The sequence below is a fragment of the Achroia grisella genome, unplaced genomic scaffold, assembly GCF_030625045.1.
Source record: "Achroia grisella isolate CSIRO2021 unplaced genomic scaffold, CSIRO_AGI_Agris_v1 utg114, whole genome shotgun sequence".
Lineage (NCBI taxonomy): Eukaryota > Metazoa > Arthropoda > Insecta > Lepidoptera > Pyralidae > Achroia > Achroia grisella.
In genome coordinates this window covers 1370960-1387105 of record NW_026712585.1, presented here as the reverse complement: position 1 = coordinate 1387105, position 16146 = coordinate 1370960, and the positions used below count along the sequence as shown (strand labels likewise).

Genomic DNA, 16146 nt, shown 5'->3' with positions numbered 1-16146 from the left:
TCATTCATTGATCCCCAATCAAATTGGTCCAATTCAAACGGCGCGGCGATCGAAATTACGACGGCCTGAGCCGAGGTTCGAACCCCTAGCGGTGCCCTCCGACTAGTCGTATCCGTAAGTCAGAAGTTAGCCTTCAGCCGCTCCATAAGTCCTGCTGCGAGTTTGGAGTGCCATCTGCACTCGCCCCCTATTGCGCGGTTAAGCTGTCAAGGCCAGCTGCTGCCAACAGCATTAGAGTAGTTCGAAAAAAAGCGACTGTGTTTTATACTATATAAAGATACCAGTGAACTTGTGTATGTGCATAGTAAATAAACAACATGTTTTACACGCGTCTGTATAATTGAAAATGAAGTATTTATTTTCCTTGTTTCGTTAGGCCGATGTTACTACCGAAGGTTGGGTTCTTCCATTAATTAATTGCCTGTATCGGAGGAATCCGCTAATTGTTATCCAAAACATTTCTTGTGTATTTACGTATACATGTAAACTAGATATCTCCTCAGACACAAAGGCAGATAGAAGATAATTGTTTTGTTGATAGACTAATATCTCGCTCTTATAGAAGTTATTAAAAATAAACAAACATATAAATTTCTTTGTACGTTGCACATATATTTACATTATATTTATTGGTATATCTATTTACATTATCCTATTGGTAGTTAGTATTGAAGTACATATTATTATTATGTAAGTAAATAATAAATAAATATACAGAGAGAATACCTCTGGAACTTTATAATAATATAAATATAAACAAAGGAGAGGGCTAATGTCTATGAAGTCATAAGTACAGAAACTTTACCTATATACGTCGAAAGAAATAAGAACATACGATCTGCTCAGACTATAATATTCTAAACGTAACGTGTTTTCTTCCTCAGAATCAGGTATTTTCATTAATAAATATGTATATTCCTCTGACATAAAATAAAATCAGTCAAGATATATGTCTCGTAGTAAAAATATATCTGTAAAACAAATATTCTTTTAAAAATGAATTAGTACTTTTATAATAAATGTATTTTAGATATGTATATCTGCATGTTTATGTAGTTTAACCTTAGAAACGATATGACTGATTCGAATGTGACTTGTACTAATATATTGGACCAAGCTTTCAGTAATTCATTGTTTATTTCAATTTAATTAGTTTATAAACAAGAAAGAAAACATATTGTTGCCGCTTACTACATCTAAAGAGATGCAGGCATAGCTAACAAAATTTATTTCCTTTACAGAATGAAAGCAATAAAGTTCACTTGAATGTAATATAGAGAAGGTTAAACAGACAGTTAAGGACAAGTTATGTTTTATTTTTCTATAGGATTGTCGATATCTATCGTGTTCATACACAACACTATTAATTTATTGCAAAAGGCTACGAAATTTCTGTGTAAGTTATAATAACAGCTATATGTAATTATAAATTTTGCTATAATGAATCTATATTATATATTGCAGTTTAAAAAACTACTTATTTACGCCCAATCTTCAAGCGGTCTTGGAAATCATCATGGACTTCATTCTCATACTCAACTAAAGATCTATACCATTATCATCCCTAAAAAATTATATTCACACATACAAATTATCAGACCTATCACCGTTTGGGGTGGAAACATTCACATATAATTATTTAATTAAATAAATATAACTACATAAATAATTAATGGATCTATGCAGTCGGTTTTCTAATATTTAACACAGTCATAAACCTCCTTATTTAAAAAAATATATTGATATTTATAACTTTAAGAATATAGTGAGATCAGGAGACCACATTTTTATTTCTACTCTGTATTGGAGAGTCTGTGGCGTAGAGACATAAATTATACTTATTAGTATAATAAGCGCACAAGGGAAATTTCAGTTACAATATTCAATCGTGGCTTATAATCATAATATAAAATATAATAAATAAATATGGTTACGACTGTAATACCAGATGTCTAAAATTGAAAGATTTGACGGCCTCGGTGGTCTAGCTGTTTAGCATATCGTTGCTCACTTCTGACGGTCGTGGGTTCGATTCCTCGATAATATGTATGTATTTAGAAAAAAAAATGTGAGTATTTATATCAGTTGTCTTACCCGTCATTCGTAATGCAAGCTCTGCGTGGACTAGATGGCGCTGTGTTAATTGTTCAAGGTATAATTATTTATTTAGTACTAGCTGTTCCAGCAATTCGTCCACGTGGAATTTAACTATATTTTTCTAAAATAAAATATAATAAATAAATATGTTACTCCTTATTATATCAGATGTCTAAAATTGAAAAAGATTTGACCCGTCAAAATCGTTCAGCCATTTCAGCGATTCTGACGGTCGTGGGTAAATAAACAACCAGACAAAAATTATAAAAAATGTTATTTTGGTGTTTATATCTTATTTATATTCTGACGACCTCAGTGGTCTAGCGGTCTAGTACACCGCTTTACGACCGATGGTCGCGGGTTCGATTCCTCGCACGGCACAAACATTTGTATTCATGAGTATGATTGTTTGTATCGGTCTGGGTGTTTTCTATGTATAATATATTATTTACGAAAAAAAAATATCTATGTACTTGTATCATTATCTAGTACCCATAAAAAGTCAAGTCAAAATCGGTTAGCCATTTCAGCGATTAACTTGAAACTAGATGGCGCTGTGTGAAAATTATAAAAAATATTATTATTATTATTATTATTTATATTCATATGCATGTAGTAAAAAACGATTATTTCAATATTAAAAACAGACACTCCAATTTTATTTAAATATATAGATGTATAGATAATAAGCGCTCAAGAAAAATTTCAGTTACAATATTCAATCGTGGCTTATTTATTAATAATAATGTCCTCTGTACAGTCGTGACCATATTTATTTATTATAAAATATAATAAATAAATAGACATTTCTTCGAAAATATTTATAGCCAACTTGGAAGGTGTCCAGGTTGGCTTTAAATATTTTTAAAGAAATGTCTTGAACTTATACCTTTGACTACCCTATCTGTAATTACAGTCGTAGGGGGGGAAGGTGATTGTTAGTAATGTGGATTGATAACCCTATTGCTAGTAATGTACCATGTCAGGTCGACCTCCACGCGGTTCCCCCTGGAAACCATCGTGTTAAATTCCTGGTGAATTTGTCACGATGGGCTAACTGACCTGACCTCATGCTCATCTTATCATCCTCCACTGGTGCCCCGCCAGTGTAAACCGTTAGCGCAGGCGGGTGCAACATTCCATTATCATCCACAAAAAAAAAAATTACAGTCGTAAAGCGAGCCTCCTGCTGATCTCTAATTAATTAATTTTTTGTTAAACATTTTTAGAGTTAAAGAAACGCAAATTAACAAACTTTTTAGTGTCCACTAGATTTGATTTCAAATCTTAAACTTATTTTTTTATATAACTTGAACGGTAAATAACTTGAGGGTCCACCTGTTGGTAAGTGGTAACCGTCGTTTATAGGGGGAAGGGAATTGTTAGTAATGTGGACTAATGATCTTATTCCGAATAATGATCTTAATCCGAATATGCCGTAGATTTAAAAAAATATTGACTATTCAAAAGTGCTTAAATTAAGTTTATTTGAATAAATGATTTTCTATTCTATTCTATTCTATTGCTTGCAATGTCAGGTTAACTTCCACGCAGTTGCCCCTGAAAACACCTTGATAAATTTCTGATGAATTTGCAACGATGGTATGATTAACTTGACCTTATCTTATCATCCTCCACTGGTGCCGTAACCGTCTAAACAGCTAGCCCAAGCGGGTGCACCATTCCATTATCATTATATAAAAGACCTACATACATGAACATTACCATGAATTACCATGTCATGTCTATATAGATATCCAATAATTTCAACCCACATTATTATAAGATAAGAAGCGGTTCTTACAAATATTAATGTTTAATATTGAAATTCATATAATGGCCTCGGTGCTCTAGTGTAGATGGTTTAGCACATCACTTTACTTCAGATGGTGATGGGTTCGATTCCTCGTACAATACAAACATTTGTACTCATGAGTATGATTAATTGTATCAGTGTGAGTGTTTTCTATATATATTATGAGACATAATATATTTAAATATATACATATATATATAGCATTTGTATCAGTTATCTAGTACTCATAACGCTTGGGACTAGGTGGTGCTTTGTAAATTGTTCAGGGTTATAACTATATAATAGTAATTTAATCTCTCCCGTCTCCGCCCATACGGTCTGTCCATGACGATAAATTTTAATATAATAATCTACCTAAGGTAATTACCAGTTAAAGACATATCGTTTACCTAATTACCACTTGTTCCTTCATTCTTACAGGGCGATTCGTGCTAATTTTTCTTACTAATTGCAGATAAACGTTCAGGAATGTCCAGGGTGGGTGAGGGAGGTTATATGGGGGTAAACGCCCTTTGTCATAAGTAATGAAATGGTAATACGAGAAATGGCTTATAATATTACGTAATGAAATGAAAGAGGATAATATTGTCTGATTATTTTTTTTTAATCCCAATTAGTGTGTAATCGAGAAAGGCCTCTCCCGCATGCTTCCAAAGCTCTCTACTATATATTTTTTTTGTGATTCGTAGCGAATATCGTATCATGTATAGAAAAACTAGTATTGTTATGACTTTATCTTATTGGATAGTGTATAAATATATATAGTTATAAATATGTATAGTGAATTAAAAATGAGAAATTACACTACTATCATAGATAAAAAAAAATAGAACATTATTATCCTATAAGAACTCGTACTATTTGGGGGGATAGGATTGCTACTAATGGAACACCATTGCTGTCAAATATAAAACATAAATAATATATACTCTAAGGTGTTATCACATTATATAAAATATTATAATAATAATATTTTTATATTTATAATTTAATATATTTATTATTATTTTTAATATTTATATTTATATATATATATATCTTTTTTTTGACATTTCTCATTGATATCAGTACACCGCCAACAATCTTACTCTGCACCACTCATGGTTGACTGGTAGATAATGCCGCATGGTGTTAAGTCCGCCATATGTACACATTGTTTTTGTGCATTAAAGTTAAATAAATAAAAAAATAAAATATCGTTCACGGCCTAAACTTGTTGTTTCTTTGACGTTACAAATTCGAAATCAGATTATATTGGAACTTTTTTATTCAATATATATCTGGCCCATGTAGATAGAAGATAGAACTAGAATTTTGTATTTAGAAAGATAGCGAAATTTGTGTCTTCTATTGTCCGTTGAATTTTCGTAGTTGACATTTTGTGAGCCTCTTACATATTTTTCAAATATATACACATATTTTAATGTTATAATTCACTGTATTTATTTACTACTGCGGATTAAATGTTTATTGATTAATCGACGAAATTATCCGGAATATATTATTAAAGTTGAAACTATTAGCTTTTTTCTGTAATTCATATATACATGTATATATATAATTCATTCATTCATGTATACATACTGCAAAATTAATTTAATGTATCATACATACATTAAATTAATTTTGTTTTTTTTTTGTTGTTAAACTAATGTTGATTTTTTATTTGCTAAATAAATGTATATTATTATTATTATTATTAATTATCGAAATTAAACCAGGTTACCTGAGGAGGCTCAAATTGTAAACTTTTACACCAAATACCTTTTTTTGTCTTTGAAGAAAATCTATAAAATCTATTAATACTTATATAATAAATATTTTTTAGTATTTTTTTAAAGTTAATGTTGTGTTAATAATTTGCGAAAAGGTATAATTTAATTTTGCATGGACTGTACTCAGTTACATATATGTGTAACTGTACATACAATAATATGTATCCTAATATTATGTCACGAATGGGATACAGAGTCACGTAGGTATTGCATGATGATTTATGTGTCCCATTCCGTTGGGTTCCGTCCAATTTATGTGTGTAGGTGAAAAAATGAGACGTTTAATATGAATGTGGATGATGGACACACGGTCAAAAAGATCTGCGAATAAATATCATTGTTGGTCTTTTAACATATATGTTGAAATATTATTAATAGTATATAGTTTTTTATAGATCTTAGTTTGTTCTAGTCTTTCCAGGTAATAAACTAATATGATGTTATTAATTTTCCTTCTCAGACTGCTGATCATGTTCTGATGAAATGCGCGAATCACGTAGATTAAGAAAAATGGTTAATTGCAATTCTTTAAAAATAATACACACATCTATCTGAGTCTCCGAGGTTGTTGTATACGATGTAATAATATAATATATATACTTTTTTAATGTTATCACTTCCGTTTTTTTTAAAGTAGTGGGGCACAAGATGGCGGCATAGGAACAGTGACTCAGGCAAAAAGGCAGTATATGAGCAGGCAGACGGTTTGTATGTACGTTTCTAATAATTAGATAAACGAATTTTCTTTTGAATAAACATGTTATTTTTGATACAGAGTATTTATTAAGATACGATGCGAAATAACATATTAATGCATAAAGTCCCATAGCCCATAATAATATGTGGAATTAATATTAATGTGATGTGACGGATTAACCTTCGAATGGAGAACTCGTAATACAATAAACAGGAAATGCATGTCACTACGCTGAAAATGCTGGGTATCACAATGCTTGATAATATCCGTAACGAATATATCCCATGTACTTTAAAACGAGTACACGTAACACAGTAAAAAATGCGAGAATAAGCATCTGGCAGGATATTTTGGTGACGAGTGTTGCTGACGTACTATGTTTTTCTATTAAGAAATTTATTGAATGTTTTTGTATAACAAACGATTTATCTAATAAATTTTGTGACAGACAACAATAAAGAGGTTAACACATGAGATCACGCACATCCTTCAAGAGTGACGTAAAAGAATCAGGAAAGCTAGTCCCAAATAGGGAAATAGTTATGAGAATTACTACTATGACTTATTAACATTACTATGACAACTTTGAATATCTGTCAAAGATTTTTTTTCGAACTTCTCTAATGCTGTTAGGTAAAGGCCGCAGCTGACCTTTACAGCTACACCGTTACCATTTTTAAGGACTAAGATGTCATGACTCCATATCCTGTAATTTGACTGACTTATGTCACCCTTCAATCTAAGTACTTTTCGGACTACTCTAATGTTTTTGGCCGCAGCTGGCCTTTACAGTTTCACCGGACGATAGGAGGCGAGTGCAGATGGCACTCCAAACCTGCGGACTTATAGAGCGTCTGAAGAATGCGGCTTTAGTCTGACGGCACCGTTAGGAGTTCGAACTTCGGCTCAGGCGGTCGTGATGTCGATCTCCGGTTGAATTGGACGGGGGATCGATCGGAGGCGCATTTTGTTCGCCTAATTTTTGAGCTGTATGTAGGGCGTACGTCCTATATTTGCATGATACATCGATGAGAACGTTTACACGGGCCTAAATCTATTTTTCACTGTATCATGTCGGGTATACAAGGGGATGGGGCGCGTGTAACAGTCGGGTGGACATTCTATAAATGTTATAATATAAATACAGGTAATTACGAGCGAGAATTTATTTTTACTAGTCTCCTGCCCTGGCTTTTCCCAGTTAATGAAGACTTTGTGACTTTTGTATACTAATATAAGATAGAGGTAGATCGTTTTAGAATGTATAATATAATATATGTATATGTTACTATGTAAGAATAGGAAGTAAGGCGGTAAGGTGTAATATAACACCTAGATCACCGAAATGTCAAAATACATCAAAAATATATAGGTGAAAGAATTTTCATAAGTTTGAAGAAGTTAAGTTTTATTTATTTAGTTTATCTATTATAAAAAGTTAAGCCTTAAATGTCGTTGTAATTATAAATAATGTACTATTCAAATGACTAATGTAGCATTGTAGTATATAATACACACAAACTCACAAATATAGAACTCTCTTTACAATATAATCGTAAAGTTGTTACCGGGCGCCATTTTGTTCGCGTTTAACATTTATGGATTCCAATTTAACTTATTATATAAGTTTAATATTTTGTCATTACAATATTGGGCCGTTTTCTGTAGCAATAAGATATTTTGAATACCGGTAAAGAGAATGAACAAAGATTAGCGTTTGCGATCCAAATTAGATTTATAAAATATTTACAAAATTAAAAATTATATTTAGGGTACCAACAAATAAAACAAACTGTGATATATATTTTACACACATTTTACTAATATGAAAATATTGTTGTTATTTACAATTTCGTGTTTTATACATATAAAACATTATCTAAATCTATATATATAATGTGAGTATAAAATGCTTTTTCATTTCAAAATAAGTATAAAATAATATGCTGTGTATCATTTGGCATTTTCAATATCAACTTGTTAGAAAATGAATTTGACGGCCAAGCGCATTCATTGGCCAAATCAAAAACGGCTGTATGTGATCAGACTCTTTGCCTTTCCTATAAGGATAAATAAACAAAAAAAGGCCAAATCAAAAACGCGAGCTTTCCTGGCTTTCCGTTACACAGATAGCGATAGATACCGAGAGCAGATAACAAAAATATTAAAGTATTATTTTCTATACCTATAGAATACAAAATATTTTATTCGGTAAGAGGTGTTCCGTATGTATTTTGTGGAGGTATTATGTGAAAATAAATGTGTTAAGAAGCTAAGAAGGGATTTGTCGAAATTCTCGGTTTTCATGATCGTTTGAGGAAATCTGTAAGATACACTACCTACTGCAATGGTCTATTGTTATCGATCATATCATTTAGTTTACTACAATTTTATATACGAATATCAATGTCATATTAAATAAATATACGAATATGATGGTTTTATTATAATACTCTTTCACGAACATATGGATCAATATTGAAGGCATCCAATTTTACCTGTTGAATGCGGAAAATCTTAGCACCTATTTTTGCCTTATTACAAGTCAAAAGCAAAAATATAGATAAAATACTGCTATTTAAAAATATAAAATGTGTATAAAAAATTAAAATGTATACATATTATTATATATATATTTCAAATTTACCATCAAATAAAAAAAAAAATAAAAATAAAATCAGACAGAAATAGGTCTTTCAAGAAAAATTGCACAAATGTTAGTAATTTTTTATTCATTTAAACGCATTTTTATTAATTAATTCCATTAATCCAAGTCTAAAATTTCTATTTACCTTTAATTTCTGTATGGGATTAATGCATTCTGTCGATGGCAGCAGCCGGAAGACGGTCCGCTTGTGGGTAGCCATCCCACAGATACACGAATAGCATTATAGACGTCATATAATCATCATCATCTCAGCCCGGAAGACATCCACTGCTGGACAAAGGCCTCCCCCAAAGATCTCCACGACATCTCCTCTAGTCTCACGGCAAGCAGAGCTTGTGTTATGGGTAGTAGACAACTGATATAAATGCTTAAATATTTATTTTTGTAAATTCTCATATAATATAAATAGAAACATCCAGATTTATACAAACAATCATACTCATGTATGCAAATGTTTGTACTAGGCGAGGAATCGAACCCGCGACCAGCGGAAGTAAAGCAGCGTGCTAAACCGCTAGACCACCGAGGCCGTCAAGTATATATAGCTCCGTATCCGTTAATTTCCCTGACATCTCTGACTAATTAAACCGGAATATACATGCAAAGCTGTTAGTAGAAAAAATAGATAGAATATATCGCATATCTAGTACAATAATGGTGTAATTCAGAAATTTGTAATTTTTGAAATTAGGCTTTAATATCATAGTTATAAAGTGGACTTTCCAAAATTTGTAAATTTTGAGTTAAGCCAGTATTTTAATAAGTGTGCGATATGTACGACTACTTTATACTGAGTAGGTACGCCTTGTGTTAAATACGTACTACAACAAACAGCAACAGTTTTCATTAATATACCATTAGTTTCGATTGCATGAAGTTTTCAGGTTAATTTAGATATGTGTCCTAAGGGTCTAAGTAACGAGTTCCAACTAACTACGCACACAGAATATGATTATCTAATTAATGTACATAGACTCTCTTTGTTGTGCAATCCAATTAAAACTAGTTTAATATGAAATTGTTCTTAGTGTTTGTGTAATACCTACCTCATATATTCTATATGTAAATATAAAATCCCTGGACAATTCACACTGCGTCATCTAGTTTCAAGCTAAGCAGAGCTCTTGTTGTGGGTTCTTGACAACTGATATATTTTTTCTAATTCATATATAATATACATAGAAGACACCTAGACCGATACCAGCAACACTCCTAAATACAAATATTTGTACCATGCGAGAAATCGAATCCACGACCATGTTTTTTGCCATTCCAATGATATAAAAAATGGTAATATTCTAAGGGAAAAAAGAGTTTTTATTTTAATTGTTTTTAATGAATTTATTATGTGTAAATAGTGCAAAAATTTTACTAAATAAATATTAAATAATAAAAATAAATTCATTCAGTACAAATAAGTAATACATACATTACATTCATTCATTAAATAATATTTTCATTTCAGGATGGCTGACTCGATCTCGGATACCGAGTTACAAGTGGTTGTAAGTCGTGAAAGTTCTGATAATGACTTATCTCGGGGACTGAGCGCTATACGAGATAGCATTACTTAGCTGCAATTGTCTATTGGACAGATAACTAACTAACTAACTAACTCGCTAACTCCTACTTATCTCATTAGATACGTATTTTTTTAATGACTTATAAAGTGATGTTCTTAATTTTGTATTTTTCAAATTATTTCTATTTTATTTTCTTATATTATAGTATGTTCCTTGATAACTCCACCAATGTAACTGTTACTGGAGCGGGAACACAACTACTATTTTAAGAAAAACCAATACTAGTAAAAATGTGTATTCTTCCCAAAAGGGCTCACATCGAAGAAGTTAACAAAACAATATAGTTAGTCAAAAGTGACATATAAAAAATAAAAAGTTTATAAAAATAATGGTAGACAAGCTATCAATAACAGTAACTGTGGTTAATTTTTTTCTAAAATTGAAAAGATTCAATTATCTTTTCAATAATATCATTATTATTATATCACGGAGAGTGTTCTGAGGAATTCTTCGGATTTATACCAGCTGCTGAATTATATCATTACACTACCCGGCAGAAACTAAAATACCACCAGACACCTGCAGTTGGCCTGGAGAAAAAAAACTTTACTATCTATTAGAGCCGTGTGCAACTTCGTCCCTCGATCCCGCGGACGGAGGAGGGTGAACTTTCGCACACTTATTGTTTATATAGAGAAGGAAAGAAGAATGATAATATTTTTATTATACATAATTTTACAATTAATCGAGAAAAAAAAAACTACTGTTTATTGTTAAAATCTGTGGTCAAATTGAGATGTCATCAATATTATTTGTCTATAGTCTTACTGAATGTTAAATTAGTTTTGGTATTAAAATAAATGTGGAATTTCGATCTCTGGGCGACCATGACACATAAAGTTACACAAGAAAAAGAAAATAATTGCAGTAGCTTTTTGCCGAGAAAATCTTAGATTAAATGTATTTATCAAGATAAAGGTAAATGTTTACCAAGATAAAGTACACCGTAATTTATTCGATCACTCCGCGAACAAGTTCATATAAAACGTTTTCTCACGTAAAGCTATCCCATTATCAGCCGAACTGATGGTCCAATCTCCTCGTTGCCGGGGTTCACTATGACGCCGGCTGTGCGTTGCTAATGGCCCTTTTATCCGAAGTCATGATTTTCCTAGCTCGTAATATGACGTGCCCACCGAAGTACATATATACAAGAGTAACTATAAGAATGGTCAACGCTATACATCTTATATATAAAATTCTCGCGTCACAATGTTAGTTACCATACTAATCTGAAACGGCTTGAGCGAGATTTATGAAATTTTATATGCATATACTGAATCTGGTAAGGTCTGAGAATCGGCTACTATCTATTTTTCATACTCCTAAGTGATAAGGGTTGTCCTCCCCTAACTTAAATATATATTCTTCTCTTGGTTAGCTCTGAGATCTGCATAGAGGTACATATGTATATGAACAGTAAAAGAATAAATAAATTTTAATTGTAAAATCACACTACGCTTCGATATATCACCAACATAATATAGACCATTTTCATTTTCATCATCTTTCTTTCAAAAACTAGAAATAGTAATCTTATGTTAATTTCTAAAGAATAATTAAAAAGCATCTCACTTCAGTAGTTACAGACGGTCAGCAAAGAAAACTAGAGAATTTATGTTAATTTGAAACTGCGAGAGTTTCATTAGCATACATTTCTTATTTTCTGTTTTTATTACGCAGTACACTTTTTATAGTAGGGCATAACCGATATTCGTGGGCCTTATTTGAATATAACCGATATAATAAAGGTAAATATAGGTATCCGGATATAACGAGAAGTAATAAAAGCTATTATATGCGGTTATAAGATATATTAAATATTTTTCTATTTAATAATTAACAAATTTTTTACTAGAGGTAATCTGTAAAATAGCACTTACGGGCGTCAGATATGTGGTCGAGGATCTCAGGGTTATATGGTGTGAGTTAAAGGCCCTCTTATGAAATGTTGTCTTATTTTGTAAAATACACAAAACCGAATGGTAACTGCAAGGAACATACTACGTATCCTAACGGTACAGTTGATATATTTATGAAATAGTGAGCGGGCGGGGACAGGCGCGAGTGCCCCGGATTGGTCAGTCTGTTTCTATAACGGTGACATTGTTTGTATTGCTTGTCACACATTTCATATTACAACCCAATAGTCCAAATGTGCCACCAATACAAAGAAATACTTGCCTCCAGGCTAAGGCTCTAGATATTTTCCATTTAACACTGCTTCAGTTCCGGAGACAGTAGAGGTTCTACCTACAGTTAAATTAAAGTACTGTAAAATTATCTTAATATTGCACCTATTTATTTTTATATAAATTTCTGTTAACAAACTATGTCCAACATTATTTACAATATTACGTCGTTTATATTTATTTCTTTCTATTTACTGTATTTTTTATTGTCTAGCCTTATCTAGCGTATATTGTATGCATCTATATAATAGTGCTTGGTTACTATGCAATTCCGTACCAATAATACGCTTCTAAACAAATACTTGTACTGATGGTAATAAATTCGTAAATAAAGAAAAAGTCGTCTGCGTAGGTACCTCAGTCTCACCTATTTCAACCGTCTGGCATCTTGCTCTGTAAAATTTTAGATTTTACTCCTCCGAGATGAAGAACGCCCATTTTCTCAAGCGTATCTGCTCTTTTTAAAAAATGAATATAAAATAGAGGAAAAAATTTTGAAATGTTTTCTATCAAGAGCATGCGTAATCCACCTTTCACCTAGTAACCGTAACTAGTAATAGTAGTAATAGTAATAGTAATAATAGTAATAGTAATAACTAGTAATAGTAACTACCTTCGATGTAAATAGTAACTAGTAGTTTATTTCAGAGTAGTTTAGTGAAACCACTAAGCTTGTGGATATACTACATAGATAGGCCTGTACGCAATTATATAGGAAAAAAAAACCAAGGGCAATAGTGTTTCAAACATAATATCAATTACGTTGTTTATGACGTTATTATTCAAATAAAGGCTTCGAACAGAATGATGGATTAAGGAAAAAATACGTGAATATTATGATAATATCAAAAATAATTCATGGAAAATATGCAAATTGTAATTAAATATTTATGTTTCCCCTGCTTTTGCAAATGGACAAACGTTGCTAAGTATTTGACAGTATTTTTGTACTGCTTGGCTTTATGTTATGCTTTTGTTTCACAATTAAATTGTACCTATTATGTAATCTAATGGTGAAACAAAAACTAACAATTCATTTATTGAATTTATTCAGTTATATTAATATAACTGAATAAATACAACAGTACTGCAGTTGTGTTAAAAAAAACTTTTTAACATTCGGTTTTAATATCATTTAGAAAAAAAACAAAATTTAATCTTTTGTTTTTAAATGCAAAGTTTTATTTATAAACAGTAATTAATGCAATATGAACAGAAACTAAAAAAATATGATTTCTTTTTTACTTCAAAAGCGGGTACGAAATCACTACTAATATTATAACCCATCCAGGATAGAGGATAGAGGAATGTTTATTACTCTTTCACACAAAACTACTACTAGCTAGCTAGCTAGCTAGCTTTGCAGTAATATAGCTTATACAGAAAATAACATATATATAGGCTATAAATTTTACCCAAGAGAAACCACGAACACAGCTAGTATATAATAAATTGGTGGACAAGCAACAGTAGTCAATCATAATTATATAGAAGAGTATATAAAGAGTATTATTTACATTAGATAACTTACCTCTGTGCATAATATTCGAAGAATGCAACAAGTATCTCAATAGATCTGGTCATGGCGGCCCACATCTCGTGGCTTTTGCATTTTGATGGCATCAACGAGGGAAGTCTAGACGGTCCCTCCGACATCTAAACACCTTTACATAATTTCACTTCACAAAACTGGTGCACTTTATATATAAATGTCCACTTCCGAAATGAAATTGTAGTCTCGACAAATTAAACGTAAATTTTACACTTTCTCGGAAAAAATATTTACTGTTATATTGGTAACTTTTAGTGTAAAATCACGGTTTATTATGATAATAATTAATTAAAAGTGTAACTGATTGATTAAATAAGCTTATTACATAACTATGTCAATATTCCAATATACTATCATTCATTAATTATTATTGATGATAATATGTGGAAATATTAAGTGATATTATATAAAAAACAAAAAATAATTAACAATACACATGAAATAAAAGTAATAAATCTCGAAAACTTTTAGGGAAATTTTACACTTCTGGAAAATTTATATGCTGTTGTATTGGTAACTGTTAATATAAAATCACGGTTTTATTACGATAATATGTACTGTATGATATTATATAGAAACACAAATATATTTAAAAATACATATGGAACAAAAGAAATTATAGTCACGAAAAATTTTAAGGATATTTTAGAACTTTCACGGAATAATTATTGACTGTTACATTGATAACTTTTAATGTAAAATCATGTATTATTATGTTAATAAATAATTAATGATAATATGTGCAAAAACATAACAATATTTAACAATTCATATGAAACAAGAAATTATAGGGAAATTCACTTTCTCGGAAAATCGAAATTGTACGCGTGGTATAAAAGGTATATGTACGCTGGAAATATTATATGATTTCCCTATATTTCTACGCTGTTACAAGCTGTTACAGTCGTTTTGTGACCAGCATACTAAAAATATACGAAAAGTACTTTGTAGGGCAAACTATACGAATTCCAACACCGTCTCCCTTGTCATTAAACCATTCAGTTATATTATTAGTTACACTAGTATCCGTTAACGGATATATATACTAATAATAATATCCCCTGGACAATTCACACAACGCCATCTAGTCCTAAGGTAAGCAGAACTTGTGTTATACTTACACAAATATATATCTACGTATTCATATATATTTTTGTAAATACATACATAATATATATAGAAAACACCCAGACCGATACAAATAATCATACATATGAATACAAATGTTTGTACCGTGTGAGGAATCGAATCCTCGACAATAGAAAGTAAAGCGGTACGCTAAACCGCTAGATCACCGATGCCTTCACGTACCTTTCCATTTCCATCGATTAAAAAACCGATATCGATGGAAGCCCGCAACACTAAAATCTTTCTCATTACTGGCTCTAAAAACCTTTTAATGGACCTCTAAAAACCACCTACATAATCTTTAGGGACAATTTTGTTCATGTAATTAAAATGGAAAACAAGCTGATCAACAATCTGAGAGTAAGTAGTAACCATCGCTGGTATAATATTTATTTTATATATTTATTTATCAGAAACATGTGTACAATTCACTGAAGAAACGATGACATTCACAGAAGTATAGAACTGTGTTACGAATATCGAATACATGGACATCATGTCTTAAAAAATCCGCCGTGGTCTGAAATGCAAAGGTGCCTTATCTTGCCTAACCCTGTATTACTACTCATAGTATTAACATCGCGCATACAGCATAGCTGTACGCGCTCATCAACCTGCTACGGCTGTGCGCCGTGCAA

General features: G+C 31.3%; 1 protein-coding gene across 1 annotated transcript in view; it reads right to left on the bottom strand.

The window, feature by feature from the left end:
* LOC131850771 (synaptotagmin-7) overlaps nucleotides 1–14420 on the bottom strand; it is a 97786-nt gene extending 83366 nt beyond the window's left edge. The window contains exon 1 of the mRNA XM_059201132.1: nucleotides 14360–14420. Coding sequence (XP_059057115.1) covers nucleotides 14360–14412 — 53 coding nt within the window. The 5' untranslated portion in view covers nucleotides 14413–14420. The remainder of the gene's footprint in view (nucleotides 1–14359) is intronic.
* Between the last annotated feature and the right edge of the window lie 1726 nt (nucleotides 14421–16146).